The sequence below is a fragment of the Asparagus officinalis genome, chromosome 4, assembly GCF_001876935.1.
Source record: "Asparagus officinalis chromosome 4, Aspof.V1, whole genome shotgun sequence".
In the NCBI taxonomy this organism is placed as follows: domain Eukaryota; kingdom Viridiplantae; phylum Streptophyta; class Magnoliopsida; order Asparagales; family Asparagaceae; genus Asparagus; species Asparagus officinalis.
In genome coordinates, this window is record NC_033797.1 from 15,277,513 (window position 1) to 15,279,336 (window position 1,824).

Consider the following 1,824-nt stretch of genomic DNA (forward strand, 5'->3'; position numbering starts at 1 on the left):
GGTTACTAAAATAGTAGCATCAATTTTTTTCTTTAGTCCTTATTTCTATCTCCTCAAAACAATTAATAGTCATGCAACATATAAATATCTCATTTTATCATTGGATATTTTGAGCTTTTAATAGTTCTAAATTTCTTTCGAGCGGTAAGCTACTTATACCTATTAGAAGCGTGAGATTTTCTGATCACATGTCTATGAAATTTATTGAATCAAAGTAAATTGCAACATTCTAAAAATTTGTGAAGATAGTATAGAGCAAGAATTTTGAGAAGGCAAAGAACCAAAGAATCATATTCTTAAAACAACAGTTCTATCATTGATAAAATCAATTGTAGACCAAAGGAGGAAAACCATGATACTATAACTAAAAAGATTTAGATTTGTCTTTACAAATATGGATCAGCTTTAATTGATATTTTTTCTATAGAGTTATCTTAGATTGGGCTCCAATAAGTTTCTTATTAGAATGAAATTCAAATGTGGCATCTAGTTCTCTCTGCAGCCCTAATTAAATGAACAGGAAAAAAACATTAAACACCAGCATAAGCTATCTGACTAATTCATTAGCATAATAGTAAATATTAGATATATATACCCCCTGAACTCAGATCCATTTTGACAGTAACCGCATAAAGAGGCAGTATATGTGTCTTGACATCAGGATACCAGACAATATACTTTGAAGGAGCTTGCTGGTTATTTACACCAAAATCAAAATCTCTAGATCTTGGACCTGATTGTCTTGAGCCGGGAAGTATCGTCTCTGTGCTTCCCAAGATGACACGACAGATCAAAATCTCCATCTTCACTAATTGGTGCGGAAATAAGGCTGTAAACCATTTAGCATGAACATTAAGTTAACGTAAATACTAAAAGTCTGTAAAATTGTATTTGTTAGAATTCGAGGAATAAAGAGAATTCAAGTATATGTTTTATACATTAATATGTCTATAATCGGATACTTATATTATACTGTATGCAGAAACAAGTACTACTCATGTACTGTGATGAAATTAACCTAATAAAAATTATGGCAACCATCTACTGAACCTAACTGTAATGAAATGCTACTACAAAATACCTCAAAAACAGTATACATGTTAAAAAAATTTAACGAACAAATGAAAATTTTGAATACCTTTTGCGAGCAGAAAGTTCCGGACAAAGATGCAGACCAAAGCCATAGATTCCAGCATTCTCAAGCAATCCATATACACGAAAGCCATCCTTCATGATTCGATCAACCTCATCCTTCGATGCTCCATAACCAGGAATGAACAACATTTGCATCCCCCTAGCTTCCATGGCCTCCTTGAAGATCCTGAAACTTTCAACCTGAGCTTTCTTTGTCGGAGAAGAATGGAGACTCCGATAAGCATTAACAACCGTGCACTGCTGTGAAAGAGTGCCAATGCTCAAATAGAACTGATGCTTCAGTATGATATACTCATCGCCTTCCTCATTCAGCTTAAGCACCCCATTAACTCCATCGATCATGTTAGAGATTGGTCCATCAGTGACACTCCCTGACTCTGAGCAACAACTCTCCGTATCAAGTTGCTCCTCTTCACTCCATGATCTTTCATCCATGTCAACCATTTTTGGTTTATCAAATTCACTGGAAAAAAACAAAGGAAAAAATGATGCCCATGTCCTACATTAGCAGATTACAAAGATGGGATATCACACCAAATCTTTCTGAAATGTTTTTGGGAAAACTCAACAAAATGCTCAATTTTACATCGATTCAAAACTAAATATCATACCACTATAATAGGTGACAACATCAAGAAATTATAAATTAATTGGTGCATGATACCACTT

At 34.0% G+C, this 1,824-nt stretch overlaps 1 protein-coding gene across 1 annotated transcript; it reads right to left on the reverse strand.

Annotated features, from left to right (window-relative positions):
* Positions 422–1,599, reverse strand: LOC109838235 (probable inactive poly [ADP-ribose] polymerase SRO3). Its single transcript, XM_020406693.1, has 4 exons — positions 1,139–1,599; positions 963–1,018; positions 596–829; positions 422–504 (listed from the first exon to the last, which is right to left on the reverse strand). Exons 1-4 carry the CDS (start codon positions 1,597–1,599, stop codon positions 422–424), a joined length of 834 nt encoding a protein of 277 aa, XP_020262282.1.

Excerpts from the sequence above, each read along its gene's own strand:
- LOC109838235 (XM_020406693.1), bottom strand. The coding sequence starts at position 1,599 with ATGGTTGACATGGATGAAAGATCATGGAGTGAAGAGGAGCAACTTGAT. Across the intron at positions 1,019-1,138 it reads GAACTTTCTGCTCGCAAAAG|GTTAATTTCATCACAGTACA; the intron begins GTATTCAAAATT and ends AATTTTTATTAG. Across the intron at positions 505-595 it reads AATGGATCTGAGTTCAGGGG|GGCTGCAGAGAGAACTAGAT; the intron begins GTATATATATCT and ends TCATTTAATTAG.